This window comes from Charadrius vociferus, unplaced genomic scaffold (assembly GCF_000708025.1).
Source record: "Charadrius vociferus isolate BGI_N301 unplaced genomic scaffold, ASM70802v2 scaffold12, whole genome shotgun sequence".
Classification (NCBI taxonomy): Eukaryota; Metazoa; Chordata; class Aves; order Charadriiformes; family Charadriidae; genus Charadrius; species Charadrius vociferus.
The window spans coordinates 1192887-1211571 of NW_009647422.1; the positions used below are offsets into that span (position 1 = coordinate 1192887).

Here is an 18685-nt window from a genome sequence, read left to right on the forward strand (position 1 = left end):
TGGCAGAGCACTGGCACAGGCTGCCCAGAGAGGTGGGGGAGTCTCCCACTCTGGAGCCATTCCAAACCCGCCTGGACGCCGTCCTGTGCCACTGCTGGAGGTGTCCCTGCTCTGGCAGGGGGTGGCACTGGGGGAGATCCTGAGGGCCCTTCCAACCCTGACCAGTCTGTGATTAGCTCACAGTAAGATCTACGTTACTTGGGTTGTTTAATAGCTAACTTTAAGACTAGACTCAGCTACTTCTTGGTGGTCAGCTTTTAGATTACCCACTAAGCAATCAGCACAAAGCAATACAGATGGAGAACAAATCTGCAGGATGCATTTCCTGACTTGCTGCTCATACCTTTGTACCAGCTGACAGACGGCTTGGGAGCTCCCGTAACTTTGCAAGCCAGCTTGACTGTCTCGCCCAGCTCAGCTGTACAGTCCGCCAGTTCTTCCTCAAAGTCTGGAGGTACTGAAACGTCAGAATAAGCACATTAGTCTGGAGGAGGGGGGCTCTGACCGTAGGATGGCTGCTGCAACGTAAGGTAAGAATAGGTATACTTTTTGTTTTGCAAATCTGTGAGGTTCAGAACGGAAAGCTGAACACGGAATTTTAGCAGCTAATGACTTTGCAGGTGACATGCTGCCCTTGCTTCTCTGAGACTAAATTCAGTCTGTCAAATGTCTGCTGTTGGTTATGAAGATGGGCCATAAAAAAAGAATGGGATTTGTTGCTGATCTGGAAGTACTTTAATAAGCACATCTATTATTCAGACCCCACACAGCTGTCACAGTTAAGAAAATTCCCCAATTAAAATGCACCCCTGATATCCAAACCAGTATTCTGTTGGTCTCCATACAACAAAATCTACGCTTTGTTAAGGAACTTTTATTTTAACTTTACTACCATATGAAACTATGCAAAATCACTCTGATAGTCTTCCTCCTTAAAAGAGCTCACAGAAAAATGGCATGGAAATAAAATGCCCATACTTGTTTTCAGTGTGTATACACTAAAACCAACTCTGTTCTGGCATTTTAAGATGCCAAATTTCCTTACGCTGTAATGGACAGCATTTCTAGCTTATACCTGGACAATAAAGATGTATTATCCCTGCTGATAATTTTTTTTGGATAGAAAATTAGTGGAATCTCCAGTGACAGTGAGGATGAAGCAGCCTGAATGACAGCATAAAAATCCAAAGCAAAACCATGTGCCCAGATACAGCAACGTAAACCAGAAGTCGAATGGAGCATTCGGTATCCAGCAAAGTCACTGGGGGGGCTTTACACTGGTATGAGTTGGACTCTGAGTCAGGTTCTGAGGCTGCTTTTCCCACTGGAGGCTGATGCTCTTCAGGCAGCGGGCCAGGGCCTTTGTCACCAAATTCCCTGGTCACCTACCCTTCTGCAATCCCTCACAGATCAAACGCGTCTCTAGTGCCAACTCTGCAATTTGCATTTTAGAAGTTTCAATAATGTCTTGCTCTCCTCCAGTGATGCCCATTTTCTGGGCTATGTTGCGGGAAAACAACATCCTCTGCTTATTGACAAAAATGTATGAATATGAAGGTAAGGAACTGAGCAACCACTTCAGCTCTGACTCAGATCCTCCATCAAAGGCAACCCACGTCAGTTGAAACGGCCGGGTGTAGCCAGCACTTCTCAGCTCATCAGCCTGTGTTTTCCTCACTTGGGTTATGGACATTGAAGAGGAATTAGAAAGTTACTCATCTGCTCTGCTATTGCCCAAAAAACCTACACAGGTCCTGTGGGACCTCTGTCATGTGAACTTAATCACTTCAGTGATATACAGTCTGGGCTCCTTTGATGGTAAATGGAGAGAGTCAGACACCACTGTCCCATCCTGGCAAAGATGACTTCTCCAGCTCAGGTGGGAGACTCAACACTGCTATAACCATTCCCATTAAAGCTCACTGCTTGGTATCAAGGCATGTGACTTGTGATTTACAGCAGTCTGTGATGTGATTAAAGGAAAACCTCCAACCCTCGTTCAGCTTAAGGGATGGCAAATCACCCTAAATGGTTTCTCTCCCTCTGCTAATCTCCTTCCTGAATCAGGGAGACCACCCGATAAAAAAGTAGGAGATTTGGGCTATCTTGGGCCATACTCACTCCAGAGAGGTTCACTGATGCGCTGCTGTATGCCACAGATCTCCTTCACCCAGGAGTTCTTGATATTCACTGTGCGTGCCTGAAGGAGGTACTTGCGGACCAAGTCTTCTCGTTCATGCCAGATCTCAAATGCCCGGTCGTCCCCTTCCACAAGGTCGTTCACATCTATGTTGTTCAGCTGCGTGACAGAAGGACAAGAAAGTCAACACACATCCTGTGTTCTTAGGGCTGAATTTCAGCCAGAACCTTTCCCACAGCCGACATCCCAGAGTTTAGGACAGTCCAGGTCTGGACTGAGCTTCTGTGAACCAGAATGGTCTTTGGTGAAAGTTTGAAATGGAAACAATTATTAAACATCAGCAAGTCTCCTGCTGCCAGTGTGTACCCTCTTCAGTGGACATGAGTTGTGCTAATCCCATCAAAGCTATATGGTATGATCCAACAGCAAAAGGGATAATTTACACTACTTTTAAAGATTTTTGAGACTGCATAAGCAATGCAACGTGGCTTTGGCTGAACAGCAGTCAGGGTCACTTTGCAATCCTGTCCCCAGGATACTTGACTTTCTGGCTATCAAAGAGACTTTTTCCCGGGAGTAATTATCACATTTCAGGAAAAAAAAATCCAGCATTAAAGGATATCCCAAGGGTGGGACACACTGCGCCTACAGTGCAGCGCTGTTGGGTCCAGGAGCAGCACAATTAGGGACTAGATGAAAATAGATTACGGAGCAGGCACTCTCCAGACGAAGCATCCTTTTTTTCTTTCTTGGATACTAAAATCTGCCTGTGAATATCAGCGAGGAGAGAGATAAGGACTTTCAGAAGGCCCTGACTGGGCTTGGTCAAGAACTCCATGGGGTTTTTTGTATGGTGGGTTTTTACTGGAGTTGAATATCTCATGCCTTGGGAAAACTCTTTCGGCAATTTCTTGCAGTTTTAACCTGAGCCCTGAATGTCTGAAGATGAGCTGGTCAAATCCTCTGATTTTTTCATTTTTAAACAGGAATTGGTGTCAGCAAAGGACATAACCTTTCCTGGAGGCATTTTCTCCAATTTAATATCAACACTACAGACTGCCCCAACCAAAGAGCAACAAGTGCTAGATTCTCTTTGTGCTTCAAAAACTTCCAAAACCAAAGGAATAGCTCAAAAGTGTTAGTGAAATGTCCCCTTTAGATAATCAGAAGCTGTATATAACTGTGAAGTTCTCAATGACAGAGAAATGCTCTAGGTGAGGATCATTATATCCTCACCTTCATGATGTTCTTGAAGATGTAACTGTAGGTGTCTGTCCTTGTGTCTCGTTTCGGTTTGCAGATCACAATATAATTTTTGAAGAGGAAAACATGTCTTTTGTGACCTTTCCATGCCATTCTAGCTCCTGGAGCTCCTTCCCACACAATGAAGTGGCCCTGAGAGGAAAAAGAAGGAAAAGCACATGCTGATAACTCTGGAATAATTACCACAATATGATGCCTCACCATCATTTTTCAGTGAACAGATAACAAAGTTACCGTTACATCGCCACCTTACATGTCTCTGTTTTATTACAGCACTGCAGATCGTGTCTAATGCAACAGGTGATGCATCAGACTGACAGCACCAACAGGGCTGCACACAGTGGTTGTCATTACTTTGACCTTTAAATGGCATTCTCTGTTGCCAGAAAAAAACACAGCTCATGTCAAGCAGCCACACTCCACCAGTACTAATGACGAGGGCTGGAGCACCTCTCCTATGAGGAGAGGCTGAGAGAATTGGGGTTGTTCAGCCTGGAGAAGAAAAGGTTCCAGGGAGACCTTATTGTGGCTTTTCAGTACCTAAAGAGGCTACAGGAGAGCTGGGGAGGGACTGTTTACAAGGGCATGTAGTAATAGGACGAGGGGGAATGGCTTCAAACTGGAAGAGGGAAGCTTTAGATTAGATATCAGGAAGAAATTCTTTATTCTGAGGGTGGTGAGCCCCTGGGGCAGGTTGCCCAGAGAAGCTGTGGCTGCCCCATCCCTGGAGGTGTTGAAGGCCAGGTTGGACGGGGCTTGGAGCAACCTGGGCTGGTGGGAGGTGTCCCTGCCCATGGCAGGGGGGTGGAACTCAATGATCTTTAAGGTCCCTTCCAACCCAAACCATTCTATGATTCTATGATTCTATAATGAAAATTATATCCTGTGTGTTACACAGACACTTTATATGCTCACTTGATCTCCTTCACCCGAGCAGGACATTAATTTCACATACAGCTGAGTTAGTGACACGGGTTCCCCTTTGGCAACATCAGGGAGAACTAAGTGCTGTTGGGGTGTGATCCACTGGACTGTTTTTTTGGGGGATGTCTAAATGTGGATAGATAAATCCCCACCAGAGTGTCTCACTGCACTGTGATTTAGCCTTACAACTCCACTCAGCGATACGCCGTGATTCCCACGCAAGACATAGGATACAAACAGGCAGAGTACACTATTTGCCCAACGCGACACAGTAAATCTCCAAAGAAACAGGAATTCAGGCCAGGGTGTTGAAAGTCTCAGATTCATGTCCCCTATCCTCTGTGCTCCTAAACCACCCAACTGCTTAACGAAAGAGACCTGGAAAAGCACACGAGTCCTTTGAAGATATATGAACAGCTGTGGGAGAACATCCATAAGTTGATCTAAATGTTTTCACACGGAGCCCACACAATGTATGCTCCCATGTACCGACTTGGCCAGCAAACCCGTCTCTTCGGAAGAACTTCGTAAATTTGAAAACATGTAGACCAAGAGGGGTCAGTGAGCTTCTAACACGAGAAGGAAACAACAGGAAAAAAACACTCCACTGATGCCAGTAAATTCAGGAGCTGACCCATGTAATAAGAGAGGAGGAGGAAAAAATAAAATGCTTTAAAAATCATGCGGGGGCCCAGAACAAACCTGTTCCCGTTTGATGAGGAGGTTAGAAAGGCAAATAACTACATTATGTGGGAATTGCTCCATAAGCATCTACGGTCTGGTGCTTCAAACCTTAATCAAGCCAGGAGACACATCTCTCTGAACAGCGAGAAAGGTAATAAGCAAATGCTCTCTTTCAGATATATTTCTAAAGGAGCTTCTTGTGGGACCTAAGGACACTTAGAAACCAGTGAAGGCACGCATAGCACTAACACTGACTGAGAAATTCCAGTTACCTGTCGGATGGGTTCACCAAGGCTTTCCAAGGTCCCTGGATAATTCTCAATGAGTGAGACGTGGAGGTTGTTTTCTGCTCTTCGGGTGAGTGCAGACACAATGGCATAAGCCTGCTCCAGCAAAGTGCAGTTTTGGCTATTTCTTGCTTTGTTTCGAATTAATTCCTGTAGAGGAATGAAGCAAATGTTACTGGGCAGTCAGAAAAAAAACAAAAAAACAAACCCCAAAACATTTTTTTGAAAGCCGAAGAGTTTCTCAATATCTGTTCCAGCTCTTTCATCTGAGCAAATTTTATCCCATTCTTCCACCATCTGCTGCTAAGCTACTAAAGTCTCTTACTTCCTACCCATTCTGCAGCCTTAATGAGTAATCCGTCTGGCTTTTCCTTATATCAGTTGATATTAAACAAAGACCAAGTTGAAGTAAACACCAAATATGTTGCTGTGATTGAAAACAAAAAACCCCACAACCCAGAGCAATCCTAAATGCATCCATTGCATTTCTCTTGTGCTTATCCTGATGACACCATGAGGCAAGTGATTCGTGTGGCAGCGCTAAACCAAGAGTCAATATTAGAATAATAAAAAGAGAGGTTGGAAAAAATACGAAATGGCAGTTATCCTGTTCATCTCACATTTGTTCCTGTTGCTCTCTCTTAGCCATGAGGGCACGGAAAGTCCCCATGTTTGCTCTCTCTTCCAAGAGGCCCTTAAAAATTTTGGTGTTTGCATGCAGGCATGTGTTCAAAATTAGAAAGTTAATGTTCTTCAAACTATTCACACCACTCACTTAGGTAAGACTAGAAATACAGAAATATTTTGGCATAGCTGTCTTCTTCCTGGATATCCCAGTGCTATTTCCTGTGGGAAGTACTACTTAGAATGCTACTTTGAGATGTTTGTTTGTGGTCTGGGCTAGAGCCTGAGATAGGCTCTACTCCACTCTCGTGAGACCCCACCTGGAGTACTGCATCCAGCTCTGGAGTCCCCAACATAAGAAGGACATGGACCTGCTGGAGCGTGTCCAGAGGAGAGCCACAAAGATGATCCGAGGGCTGGAGCACCTCTCCTATGAGGAGAGGCTGAGAGAGTTGGGGCTGTTCAGCCTGGAGAAGAGAAGGCTCCGGGGAGATCTTATTGCGGCCTTCCAGTACCTAAAGGGGCTACAGGAGAGCTGGGGAAGGGCTTTTTACTAGGGCATGTAGTGACAGGACGAGGGGGGATGGCTTCAAACTGGAAGAGGGCCGGTTTAGATTAAACATTAGGAAGACATTTTTTACTTTGAGGGTGGTGAGGCACTGGAACAGGTTGTCCAGAGAGGTTGTTGAGGCCCCATCCCTGGAGGTGTTCAAGGCCAGGCTGGACGTGGCCTTGGGCAACCTGGGCTGGTGGGAGGTGTCCCTGCCCATGGCAGGGGGGTTGGAACTCGATGATCTTTAAGGTCCCTTCCAACCTAAACCATTCTATGATTCTATGATAGTAGGAGAGATGAAAGCTTGAAAGATGAAACATTTCAGGATGGTAATGGGGCAATGCTTTTCAGAAAACACAAATTTCATCTTGCTATAATGTCAGCATAAAACGCAAGGAAAGAAAGCAGTAAGTCAATATCTTACACATTGGAAGCTGCTTATTTTTATGACATACCTGTTGCTGAGTGTGAAGCAAATTCGTTCTTGTCATGGATACGTACATACATGCATTTATATATGTATATAAGCATACATTTTTTATATATGTATATGCTTCTGTTTAAACATCACTCAGATAAAGCTTGCTGATGTTTATGGGGTTGGAAACTGTGAATCTCTACCTGGATTTACATTATTTAGGGAGCACCATCGCTGGTGATGATTACCGTCCTTCTTACTCAAGCAGCTTTCAATTGTCATTGCATCACATGGAAGCCAAGAAATACGAAATAAAAATAGAGTCTTTTTCTACACAAGCTGCACAAAGCAGAACATAAACATATCAGTTATAGGTGGATAACAAAAGCTTTTCACCTTGATTATAGTCTGATACTGCTGGATCCTGTTTATGGGTTTTTCCAGGTAGTGCTGCAGTGGTGGGATAAGTGGCTGTGAAGGATCTTCATTCATTAAGATTTCATCTGTGTATCTCTGAAAAAATACACAGACGAATGAGGAAAGGTTGTTACAAAGAACAATAAAAAGGATTACTCCTTGGAAAATGCTTATATGGTGCTGGTTCATAGACCTAACTCAGCCAAAACTGGATAGCTCTGCCAGACCTTACTACCCCATATTTTGGGCATCCATAACACTCCTCCATCCTTTACCAGCTCATTAGTATTTTAGAGTGCAAGATGTCTGAAATGCTGAATTTGTCTGCTTTTCCAGCACAGGGCTGATGCTGGGGAAATGTCATCCAAAGTTTTCAGAACCAGATGGTGTGAGAGGAAAGATCAGTGCTTTTGGCAGGTGGAAGGGCAGGAGTGAGCAAACCCAGTGCCACCAACTGGTACCAGACCTTGGCTGAGAGTGGTCCGTGTGTTTGCAGCGCCAGCGACTGGATCAAGTGAGGGTCTCGGCACTGGCACCTGGTGTCCATGTGCGAGGACATCCGCCACTGAGCTGGACGTTGATCCTTTCCACTGACCTGGTGCACGTAGGTGCAACTGTCTGCAATTCACCAGCAAAGTTCAAGCTCCTCTCAAATAGGTGACCCAGGATCCAGGCATGGATATTTGGGAGGTTGAGAGCTTGTGTTGACAATTTGAGGAGTCTGTGAACGTGGGGTGAGTGTGAATACATGCATTTGTTTTCTAATGAGCACCAAGCTGGACTAGCTGGTGAGCAGGAGGCTCATGGAGAGGGTAAAGGTGCTCAGGATCTGGGCAGGGGTATCAGATGGACAGAGGAGCTGTGCTGCTGCTCAAGGGATCCATGAACACGCGTGTGCTCGTGGATCTGGACTGTTGTGTGTGTGTTTTCACTACTGAACTTCAATCCTGAGCAGCTGGAGATGAGAAACTGGATTTTCTTATCTATACTAATATTTTATGTGGGTTCACTTGGTGTTATAATGTGGTGGTCCTTAAAACATCCCCTACTTACAATTACACTCTCACGCCACATTCTTATCTGTATAATCTTAATAATATTTATAAATGCTTAAGCATATGAAAATACGTTCCCATATTGGTTGTACAGACCAGGAAGAGCTAGACAGTGAACACAAAATTATTATATTTAGCAATGATTTCCCACAAAAAATATTTAATAATCCTTTTCAGGATCACATTTGTGATTAATAACTACATTTCTTGATGCAGTGGGTTAGAGGACGCATGTTCAGCAGGTACTTTGGCTACTGTTTTACCTTGTAGAAATCCTGGACAGCTTTGCTAACAACGACGGACTCAGCCTGTACCCTCCCCACCAGGTACTGGATGTACTTATTAAACTCTACTTCGTGCTTGATAAAGCACATGGCCACGTCATCATCAGTGTCGCATTTCTGCAAGCCTCGGAGGAAGACGCTGTGGACACAAAGAAGAAAGGGCATCTGAGGAGAAGGCGATGAAATGAGGTGAGAACACAACCCCGGCAGCCAGACTTTTAAATCGGGCGATTTCAGGTTAAAGGAAGTGACTGGGGGAAACGAGGGATGTTGCCACATTAGCATTAAACTTTTTGATGCCTCTTCATCCGACATGGTGCTGTCCCTCTTAGCTTGAACGTATGTAACGCCCTGCAAGGAAGGTAGGGATAACTTTCAAGGGCTCAGCTCAAGTTGGGAAGTTAACCCCTCCCCAGATCCTTATGCCTCTCTGTGAGGCTCAACGAGCCATCCACGTGAGTGAAGACAGAGATCCCCACTCTCTTTCACAAAGGATGTTGAGACAGGTTCACACGCATGAAGATTTTTAGCAGTGGCGGTAGCTGATGACATGCGTCACCTCTCACAGTTGAGGTTCCTTTGGGGTAAAAACAAAAGGAGAGGGAGGGAGAAGAGAGAGAGAGGGAGGAAAGAGAAGGGAAATCTGTTCTCGTGGCCCAGCCAGGAGAAGTGCCAGATGTCCCACATAAGCATCCTCGCCATTGCAGAAGCAGTGCCCCCATAATGACTTCCCCAGAGTAACTATACACTTTTCATCGCAACCTGCTCAAACTCCTTTTTTGTTTGCTCCTGCTTGCAATATTGCTAGCCCTGATCAGAGCACACATTGTTCGGGGAAGATGCTGCGCGCTCACTGGTCGTTGAGCTTTGTGCATGCATATTATTGACACCCCCTTAAGGTAAACCAAACGTTAGGATCACAAGGTAGGAAAATGGGGAAGAAAGGGTGATTCTCATGCTGTTGGCAAGGACTTCCCATGAGAGTGATCACTTCCCATGACAGCAAGGGCATCAAGGTGCAAAAGGAAACCCCTTAGCAATGGAAAGCCTAAGGCACGTAAGACATGGTACAACACCTCCTCTCCCTGGCAGACTGTCCTGGTTTGAGGACACAAGTAGAAGTATTTCAGCCCGGACCTTGGGAATTCACTCTGTGAACAGCAGGTCTGCAGTAAATCCTTTCTTGGGGTAGGCAGAAGCGTCGTGCCATGGCGTCGTACCTGGGCAGCCTGCTACAGCTGGATGTGGTTTGATGGCATCAGTTTTAGGTGAATGTGTGTCTCTATGAAGACACCACTGAAGTGCCTGCAGGGCCATGCTGCCTTTTTATAATAATTCACTGCTTCTCAACTAAATTCGCTTAAAAAGGTAAGAAATAAGCTGGACATAGGAAGCCTTGAAGCTCTGAAGGGTATTATGGGAGTCCCAACCCTGTGCTTTGACTTAAGCTATGCCATCGTCTATGATCCCAAAAGGACCATCAATTCCCTTGCACCTCAGCACTGCCAGTGCTCCACATCCTTCACGGTAATAATAACTACTGTGGCTCTGACATCAGGTATGTGAGCCACAATGTGCTCTCAAATGAATGCCCACCTGGAATGGAAGCGAGCAATGTCATCAATATTTCTGAAAATGGTGGATTTCTGACTGGCGACAGCTCCCGGGACGTTGGGACAGGTCTCGGTGAACTTAAGGTGATGACTTTGGAGGAACTGTAGGTCTTGAATGTAATCCTCTTCTGAGATCAACAGTTCTTGAATAAGAACGCTGAAGGGAAGATGAATAGGCAAAAAGAAATCACATTATCCTTGATACGCTGAGAGACTTTTGGGCTCTAAAGTAGAGATATATGATCAGAGGAACAGACTCCCTGGAGCACGTTGACTAGATCCCCTCTGACCATAAGAGGAACTTAGACACCCTGCTCATGGAGTGACACCTATCTCTACCTTACAGACATCTACTGTTAGGGCAGATAAAACAGAGTGTGAGCAACAAAAGGATCTATGTAAAGACGACAGTAGCGACTTCAATGCCACTTTATGCAATCAAGAAAGCAAATATCTCCATGAGAGCACACTCAGTGGTGTGCTGCACTGCGAGGGAGTAACACAAGGTGTTGCGTGCTTTCACGCCCTCTTTAGACATCACCCTCAATATAGGGCACCCCAAAGTACAGAGGTACTGTAGTTTAGGATTTTGTGAAATCAGAGAGCTTCCAGACTTACATCATGTAAATCCCTCCTTTCAAGTCATCCAATATGATTTAGATCGCCTGGAATTTTCCCAGGGTGAAATCAACTGCAAAACCCAATCGAAGATCACAAATTACAAGTCTGAGAAAATCAAGGCTTTGCTTGATTCTGAGAAAGGGGAGGTGGCAGGGCCGAGCAGAACAAAGCCAGTGACTCTGACAGGAGGAACCCAGATGCCAACATTCCTGTGAGTTCAAAAGGCAGGAAAACTCAAAGGTGCAAATACCAAATGACACTAGCTCACCTTAGCTTCCGTTTATATTCGTCTTCAGAAACAAACTCTCCAGGGAACTCGGGAGCTTCTGTTGTTCCCCACTCTGGTGACAACTAAAATACAAGAAAAAAAGAAACATTATTCTTTTAAGTTACCAGTGCTTTTATCAATGCACACTGAGGGATATCCCTCATGTGTTCACAGTCCCTTCCAACAACTCCTAAACCAGTGTGAAATGGTTTTGCTGGAGGATGATTAGGTCTTTCAGACCCAGGCCCTGCTGCACACATACAGAAATACTGTCTAATCAAAACATGAAAAAGTCCAATCGTGTTAGAGACCCCTTTAACAACTTCCTCATCCATCGCTCCTCGCAAAAGGGATGGCTCTGAACTGCAAGAGGAGCAAGTAATTTTACACGAAAAAGATCAGTCACCTTTAATTTCTTGTCCAGATAAGCTGGAGATACCCAACCCTGTCGAGAGGGACTCGATTTTGTGGGTTTAGTCCTGACCAGCCATTTGAGAGGATGAGCTGAATCAAGGACTTCCACGTATTGGCCTTCCTTCAAAGTGATGGTCTCTCTGTCAGGCGCAGCGGGCACATAGTCAGCTGTGACCATGTAGACGTCAAAGATCTGCAGGCATGAAGAGACAGTTATTTTGTGCTCTGAAAAAAAGAATACAGTAACACCAGCAGAACATAAGTGCTTATCTGTGTTTACTGTTTTATTCTCCAGCCCTTGTCCGGCAAAGAGAATGACCGTTTCCTTTCTGCAAGTGGAAGGCTAAGTCCCAAGGGGGCTCAGGCCATATTTTCAAAACTACCTGAGATGTTTTGGATCTACACCACAAAACAGTGGATTTTTCCTCGCAAGGCAAAACAGTGGTCCTGAAAATGTCAAAATAGGTTAACATTTCCAAAGGGTTTTTTTGTAGGGTTGTTTGTTTTGGTTTGGTTTTTTTTTTAGGAAGTGCTTGAAATGAACACCCCAAATATTTCTAATTTTCACAAAATTCTCATTTTTCTCATGAAGAACTTCTCAGCAAAATCTTTCTGACCAACTCTGTCCAAGGCCACAGAAAATCAAGCTCTGACTTTCTGAAGCTCAGCCACAAAAGCAAAAGGTGCCAAATAATGAATATGTTTTGACCATGTTGATTTGAACAACTTGTTCAAGATCACACAGTGAGCATCAGAATTTGATACTCTATGCTCTGTGTCACAGACCCAATATTTAACTACCAAATATACCTACTAATGTGAAGTACATCTCTAAAGGGGATGGAGGTTCCTAAACCATAGGAGATTGGTCATTCTAAGTTTTCTCCTTGTGTCAAACTTGTCCTTAAAGATATCGTACCTCTCCTCTGGAATCCCCATCTTCAGATTCAGAGGAGGACTCCTGAGCAATGGACGAAGGTCTGGATCGTCCATGGCGAGGAGATGCAGAGGGAGTTTTTGATTCATCGTCACTTTCTGCACCTGGCACTCGAAGTGTAGCTAAAAAGCAGAGAGACAGCAAAGTGTGAAATAAAGATCTCCAATTTGAACGTGAACCCTACCTATAATAATTTTTAATTTAATAAAAACAAATATTCCCTAGGAAGAGCATTTGTAGTATTTAGTGTGATCTCCTCTTGATAATTAGGATTAAATAAATAATTGGGATGCTTTAATACATGAGGTTGCATGCTTACTGCATGTATTGCCACTGCACTGCAAGAGTATTTGTAGGAGAGGTAATGACTCTATTTTTGCTTCAAGATAAAATTTTTCCACAAGATAATCAGTATGTAATACACAAAGCAGGTTTTTTCATTCAATTCAACAAGTCGTTGGATTACTGCACAGCTGCGCACACAGTTTTGAGCCTCAACTTGATTTTTAAATCCCATTGGAAGCTAAAACTTGAAGATGTGGGAAGTCTTTGAAACAGGGTTGTTTTCAGACTCAGGAGTGACAAATATCTGAGACACTCGAAATGCCTAAGATGTTCAAAACACACTTCCATTTTTTACAACTTGCCCTCCACTCTAAAGCTTACAGTTACTCTACTTATTTAAATAAACACCATATGCATTAAATAGACACTTGCCATCTCAGTTTACTGTAATAGCTTTTTTTCTAGTTCAAAACTGTAGATTAAGACATGCAGTTTGGATGGACTCTTACTAAAAATTCTTAGTCGTAAGCATTTACAAATGATCATACGCTTATGTAGGATGACTGTCTCAAAGCCTGCTTCATAAAGCTCACTGATATTGAAAGTCCAGATGATACCTAAAAAAAGACTGTGTATTTTTCGACGCTAATTAAATCCCATTTCCCAGGTTGCTTACCCTGACTTATTTTTGCAGATACCATTTCTGAAATACGAGAGGTGAGTTTCTGGAAGAACTCCTCTGAGCCAACATCAGCTAAGGAAATAGGGCTTTTAGGTACACCTTCTCCACCAGCTTCAAGGTCTCCTGGAAAAGAGAATTTTCTATAAAGCAGGCAATGTCATTGGAAAGTCGTCTTTTTGGAGTAACAAAAGCTTCTGCGGAAGGATGGTCCAATTTTCTTCACTTCCCCTGTTTTTAAAACTGCTTGCTCACATTTCATCCAAATAATTCACCCCTGAACAGAGACCAGTCCAGAAAAGTTCCAACATTCCAGACTGTTTCAAGAAAACAGGACAGAAGTAGGTGGTAATCATGAAACACATAGACAACCTCAGCTGTAGATGTCAAGGGCAGGAGTAGGAGAGAGAGAATAGCTTCTCTTACCTTCTCTTGTTTCAGAGGGATGGATAGATCTGAAAAAGAAAGAGTAAAGCAGAGTTAAGCATTAAAATAAAATTTATAGGAAGGTAAATGAGAAACACCCCTCCTTCTCACACCTCACATATGAAGGCTGGGAATATCCAAGGACTCTGGTTTGGACTGCAGGTGCTGGTAGCTGATACTCACCAGGGCCTTTATACGAAATGAGAATTGGGGCACCTGGCTGATACGGGCACAGAAATATTTGTGTGTCTTAGTATTTGAGCCAAATCCCATCTGAGAGTTCTCCTTATTCCTGGAGAAGACCTGGCTGCTCAGGGAGTGGGTTGCGGAACAGAGGAGTCTCCATCACCCTTGTGCTACTGGGACTTTATTCCCAGCCGATACTGAAATAAAACTATTACAGTTGGAGATATTATATTACAGGAGTTGTAGTCTCAGGCAGTTGTCAGTGAATTAACGCTCAACAATTTCCAGTGGTTTCATCAGGAAGCCAAAGACTGGAGAATATGCAGATGCTGTGGTCCTACCAAGAGACCTGCTCCCACCACACCAGGACGCTCGTGTGTTGGGGAAGCAAGCTGACTACTGGTACTGCAGTGGTTTTGAGGTCCAAAGAGACCTTTCCTACACTGACAGATTTTACCAGCACCAAATTCATTCCCGGCAGCAGGAAAGGGGCAGGAGACTATATTGTCAACACTGAGTGAAAAGGGCTTCACAGACGCGAGGAACTGCCAGCATTTGCTTGCATCTGATGAAGATTGTTTGTGGTGTTTCCCAAGACTACAAAACACTAATATCCTGAAGTCACCATCTCTGTTATTCCTGTGCTTTTTGGAGGCGGGATATAAATTTTCACTGCACAAGCTGATCTGCCCTAATTCTCTGTTAGTCCCTGGGAAGCAGGAGGAAGCTCACTCCACTTGATACGTGATGAACAGTCTATCATTAAGTACACCTAAACGAGCCGGGGCACATCCTTGGGAGAGGTTGCAGTGGAATAGCTGAATTCACACTGTAGCTTTCTTCACTTTTTTCATACTCCAGAAGAAGCCTGGTCAAGCCTTTTGGGCTTGACATATTCTAGAAGCTGACGTGTTCAGGCGGATACCACTTTTCAGACCGTATCTGCCTGCTATCCAAGCCAAGAATGGCAAATTGAGGACGTTATTCTTCAGGTTCATTTGTAAACAAAAAGTTTGTGAGCAGACCCTTTGCATCTACTTCTTTTTCTGTGAAGCATCAGTGTATTTCAGTGTTGGCAAGTAACAGTCAGACCTTCACCCTGTGAATTTTTTTGGCATTCTGCTTAGGAGATGAAAAAGTAGCAAGAGTTTTCTATGACCTACCCAATTTTTATTTATTTTTGTCCTTGTTCCTATTCTCCCTGATAACAAAGCATAAGTGGCTGACATTGTCTAGAATATTCATAGCACTTTCCATCCTAGAACCTCAAACTATTTTAATTCTGGTGCTGAGACACGAATATAAGATGTTAAAGTGAACAATTCCTAAAAGTGACTCAGCGGAACTTGGGCCGGGTGGTACTTGCATTGCTTCACTTCAGCATGGGTGGGCAACCACTTACCCCAGTGTGGTCATGATGGCTTCTGACACCATCACGCGCTCTTGGGTCAGAACTTCAGCCTCTTTCACTGCAAGATTAGGGTTTATCATTAGGGGACAGAAGGCAGAGAATCTTCTTTTTACATATTTAATGTAGGCACATTTTCTAGACATGGATTACTGGGAACACTGGAATACTGAATCTGACCTGTTAGCAGGTCCTCACCTGGGTTAAATACTCCCACTTATATGATGCAAATACTTTACTCCTCTCCCAGTTCACACAGATGTTGGATTGCCTCATTTGTCTACGATGCTCAAGCTATGCTCCTGTACCTCCTGGTACAGTAAAAACGTGGGATGCAAGGAAGGGTAACAGAAAAGTGAAGTCCTTCACAGTGCTGTCCCTACTCTCAGCCTCTATTTGCTCGTCCCACTTCTTACTGAAGGACTTACGCCAGGAGAGGCCCTGGAAAGCTCTGCCAAAGGGGAATCAAATACCTCTAGCTGCCTTAAGGTAATTCTATAATGCAAAATACCGTAGCAGAGCGAAGCACTCAATTTTTTAAAGGGTGACTTTTTCTAGTTACTTTACATCGCCTTTCCGCCTTTCTTTTTCCTTTGAATTTAATTTGGTTGTTTCTTAGACTTGTCTTCTGTTTATACAGAAAAGATGCTGCTGTTAATCCCAACTAGGGTCAGAAAACAGAAACATTATAGGTGTAAGGAATGTAAACATTTGCAAGGCAAGTGAATTCATAGCTAATATTGGGAAAATGCATTTTTTTTTAGTTGTGATTTGATTAATTTCCTTATCAGTCATACTTGTTTTTCTCTTAGGCACTGTATGAAAGGGAACATAGAGAATGTGTCTGTATTGTAAGAAAGATTTACCATCCACAACTTCCAGGGTGGCAGTGCAGATGGACTGACCAGCCTTGTTGGTAGCAATGCATGTATAAGCTCCACTGTACTTCTTTTTAACATCCAACAGAATTAAACTGTGATGCATATTTGAACTGGCAAGTTTATATCCAGGCGTGTCTGGTTTGATCCACAGGATGTCCTCCCGAGATGACTCTTTCAGCCAAGTAATAGTTGGTGGTGGATGTCCTAAAGGAAAACCAATGCAATGAGCTTTTATTTTCCTAACGGTGTTCCTTCCTTACAATTATGAGCCATGCTGTCAATATATGCTATTTTGAACTGTTTCCTGATGCTTTTCCAACAATAACAGGCACAATATATAATAAAGGAACATAAACCCTTCTGCAGCACACTCATAAGGACATTAAACCTTTTTCGTAAAACCAAACCTGTTAATCAACACATCTTCATAAGACTAGTGTTATTATCCCTGTTTTTACACACAGGAAAATGGAGGTGAAGATGAGTCAGGTACTTTTCTGTAAAGGACATAAAGTTTCTTACAAAACTGGGAGTAGAGCCCCAGACTTCAGAGACAGGAGATGAGGCTACAATGACTTGGGGAGAGAGAGTCTAGAATGTGTCACGAAGTTCTGCCAGGTAAGCGTTATGCAGAGAGGGAAGGCATCTACCCACTTACCTTCAACTTTTACAGATAATGTGATGCTTGCGCCTTTTTTCACCTTTTTATTTGTAAACCTTTCTAGGAACCTTGGTGGTATCAGCTGCTCATGGGAATCTGAAAACGACATTATTGATGAAACGTGGTGACATCTTCTGTGTCAGTTTACTGAAAAATTCCTAGGGATTCTGTTATCACCCGCTACGGCTTCTCTCACCTGTTTCTGATGGCTCTTCTTTCTCACCAGGATCTGTAATGCAAGGAGAAAAAACCAAAATGACATACAAATAACTTTCTGTCCATGAGTTGAAGAAAAAAAAAAAAAAAAAAAAAGAGTGACTCCAGGGGATTACCCCTTACAGGAGATATTACACAGAATTGATACTAGAATGATTCATAAGAGACCCTCAGTTTCAGTAAAATGAACCATTAAAGTTAATGAGGTTGGGCAGGAATAAAATGTATGTTTATGAGACAACAGTCAGACCCTAGAGAAGTGACAAGTCTCATCTTCAGGGGACACAGTAAATTTACAGGTGAACCAAGATGAAAGCACATAATCTTTTGCCTAAAGACTTCCCCACCTCCCTTGACTCGCCTTGGTAGGCTTTCTCAGGAAAAAATAACTCTATAAAACAGAAAAAGCCACTGGAATAGAGAAAATCAGGTGCCAAAACCAATCCAATACCTACCTTTGACTACCAGCCTGGCCGATGAATATGCAGAACCAGCAGAGTTGATGACAAATATTGAGTACTGGCCAGAATCTGCCTTAGTGACATCACGAATTTCCAGTGAGTGGAATTCCTGTTTATCAGTCTTCAGGATGCGATCCGAGGCCTTTAACGGCTGTCCGTTTTTGAACCAATAGAGACGAGGCTGTGGGTACCCTGCAAGGAGCAGTTACAGACACGGAGAACAGAACGCATTGGTGACATCGATTTGGGAGCATCTCCAACCAGGCAGATCCTTCGGAGCAGCCAAGGAATCCTCAGCTCTGCTCAGGGCTGCTGTTTTAAAGTTTTACCCAATTAGGAATGGCTGCAAATTCATGAAATTCTATCTATTTGGTAAAGTTCTGTCCCGTCTCTTCAGTTTCTGGCACTCCCCATACTGATTGCCTATGCAAATGCCTTCCAGGTTGGAAAGGTGATTTGCCAACATATACAAAGAGAAAAGTTGGAGCCAAAACAGTTCCCATCATTTTTACAGGCAGCAATCGGAGAAAACAGGAGACTCCCTACCTCTCCCTACAGTCAGTCTGTCAACAGACAGACAGACAGTCAACACCAGGAAGATGTTTTTGCAGTTTTTAGGTTGTAGCAGCAACTGCCTCGTAAAGTAAGGCAAGCCCAAGACTGTTTAATTTACTAATGACAATAAAGGACACTGTCACTATCTTTTTTTTTATTATTATTATTTTTTTATTCCTGATTGCTCCTCCATAACTAATTTGCTCAGAGAATTACAGGACTCACTTTTCAGAAGCACACGCCTGTAATTATGCCTGTAGACATGGACACAGAGACACTTAATCTGCCTGAGTCTGCTCAAAGTCATCTGCTGCAAAAGTCATCATTCCTCGATCAGCACATACACATTCCTCTAGCTGGTTTGTGCAAACATGGTGCAGGATGCACAGATTGGGGTCACGGCTGGAGAAGAGCATTTGTCCAGC

The 18685-nt window shown here is 43.6% G+C and overlaps 1 protein-coding gene across 1 annotated transcript in view; it reads right to left on the minus strand.

The window, feature by feature from the left end:
* Window positions 1-18685, minus strand: part of OBSCN (obscurin, cytoskeletal calmodulin and titin-interacting RhoGEF) — a 202611-nt gene that overhangs the window by 52946 nt on the left and 130980 nt on the right. Inside the window, exons 67-83 of the mRNA XM_009880514.1 lie at window positions 17700-17897; window positions 17225-17257; window positions 17026-17124; window positions 16353-16571; window positions 15481-15547; window positions 13893-13921; window positions 13464-13592; window positions 12485-12624; window positions 11558-11758; window positions 11152-11234; window positions 10246-10419; window positions 8629-8788; window positions 7290-7406; window positions 5284-5448; window positions 3377-3535; window positions 2122-2299; window positions 344-457 (exon numbers count right to left, since the gene is read on the minus strand). Coding sequence (XP_009878816.1) covers window positions 344-457; window positions 2122-2299; window positions 3377-3535; window positions 5284-5448; window positions 7290-7406; window positions 8629-8788; window positions 10246-10419; window positions 11152-11234; window positions 11558-11758; window positions 12485-12624; window positions 13464-13592; window positions 13893-13921; window positions 15481-15547; window positions 16353-16571; window positions 17026-17124; window positions 17225-17257; window positions 17700-17897 — 2265 coding nt within the window. The remainder of the gene's footprint in view (window positions 1-343; window positions 458-2121; window positions 2300-3376; window positions 3536-5283; window positions 5449-7289; window positions 7407-8628; window positions 8789-10245; window positions 10420-11151; window positions 11235-11557; window positions 11759-12484; window positions 12625-13463; window positions 13593-13892; window positions 13922-15480; window positions 15548-16352; window positions 16572-17025; window positions 17125-17224; window positions 17258-17699; window positions 17898-18685) is intronic.